Here is a 1308-nt window from a genome sequence, read left to right as displayed (position 1 = left end):
CCCTCAGCGAGGGCGACTCCGCCTCCCAGCCCAGCAGCCCGGGCTCGGCCTGTGCGGCCGCCGACTCCCCAGGCTCCGGCCTGGCCGATGAGGCCGCGGAGGAGAGCGGAGACGAGGGCTTGGCCGACCCTGCACCAGGTGAGCGCTGGCGCCGGCTGGGAGGCGCTCAGGTGGCCCCGCCCCGTATTCCGGGTGTTCTTGAGCCGGGATGGCCCGGGCCAGGCCCTCCAGGGAGCCCTGCACCCAGGGACCCTTGTGCGGGGGTAGGTCTCGCCCAGGTGGCCAGGGCCTTGGGCCAGGTAGCTCAGGACCAGGCAGCTCCACTGCAGGGGACGCTGGGCTGCCTGGCTCCTGCTGCTCAGGCTCCCGGGCAGCGTGGGCCGGGCGGCGCCACTGGGGCCTCAGCCCGGGAGCCCGTGCAGGGCCCTTCCCCGGGCCCTCGGCCCCAGGAAGCTGGGCAGCCTGCACCCAGGCGGCCCGGAGCCTTGCGCAGGTGTCGCGCCAGGACGCACGGGGCGCCTGGTCCGCTGGGGCGGAGGCCCAGGGCAGTGCACCAGCGAGCAGCTCTGGCTTCTCAGTTGAAGGCCTCGGTGGAGCCCAGGACGGACCCTGCTGAGCGCGGCCCCGCTGCTGTGTGGTGGGTCTCGCCCCCTGCACGCACTGGCATGCACACGGGCGCTCACGCGGGGAACACAGCCACCCCCGCGCGCACACGCGCACTCACACGTGCACTCCCATGCGCACACGCGCACTCCCACGCGCACACGCGCACTCCCACACACGCGCACTCACACGCACACGCACACCCACGCACACTCCCACGCGCACACGCGCACTCCCACACACGCGCACTCACACGCACACGCACACCCACGCACACTCCCACGCGCACACGCACACTCCCACACACGCGCACTCACACGCACACGCGCACTCACGCGCGCACACGCACACTCACACGCACACGGACGACGCCGGCGGCCCCTGCGCCCCGCGCGGCTCGGGCAGGCCTGGCGCTGTGCGCCTGCGTCTACCCGCGGCTGCCCTGGGCTGAGGGCTAGCTGGCGCCATCCTCTGCACTGGGCAGCTCAGTAATCATTTAACGGGGCTTCCATCATTTTTCCACCTTTTATAAATTTGAGACATTTCGATACTTTATTATGTTTGGTTTTAGGTGATGTTTTAGTCACAACTCACAGCTTCCTTCTCCCGGGACGCGGCTCCGGCTATTGCTTACCTGGGGCCTGAGCGCGACAGAGGGAGCGTGTCCCCGCGCCTCGCCCCGCGGGCTCGGGTCCGTCCTCTGCC

At 70.4% G+C, this 1308-nt stretch overlaps 1 protein-coding gene across 1 annotated transcript in view; it reads left to right on the top strand.

Moving 5' to 3' along the window:
• The window catches only part of ZNF516 (zinc finger protein 516), a 29040-nt gene that overhangs the window by 23373 nt on the left and 4359 nt on the right, over positions 1–1308 (top strand). Inside the window, exon 3 of the mRNA XM_004684044.2 lies at positions 8–138. Coding sequence (XP_004684101.2) covers positions 8–138 — 131 coding nt within the window. The remainder of the gene's footprint in view (positions 1–7; positions 139–1308) is intronic.

This window comes from Condylura cristata, unplaced genomic scaffold (genome assembly GCF_000260355.1).
Source record: "Condylura cristata isolate star-nosed mole 26May11 unplaced genomic scaffold, ConCri1.0 scaffold00016, whole genome shotgun sequence".
In the NCBI taxonomy this organism is placed as follows: domain Eukaryota; kingdom Metazoa; phylum Chordata; class Mammalia; order Eulipotyphla; family Talpidae; genus Condylura; species Condylura cristata.
This window is presented reverse-complemented; position numbering and strand designations above follow the sequence as displayed.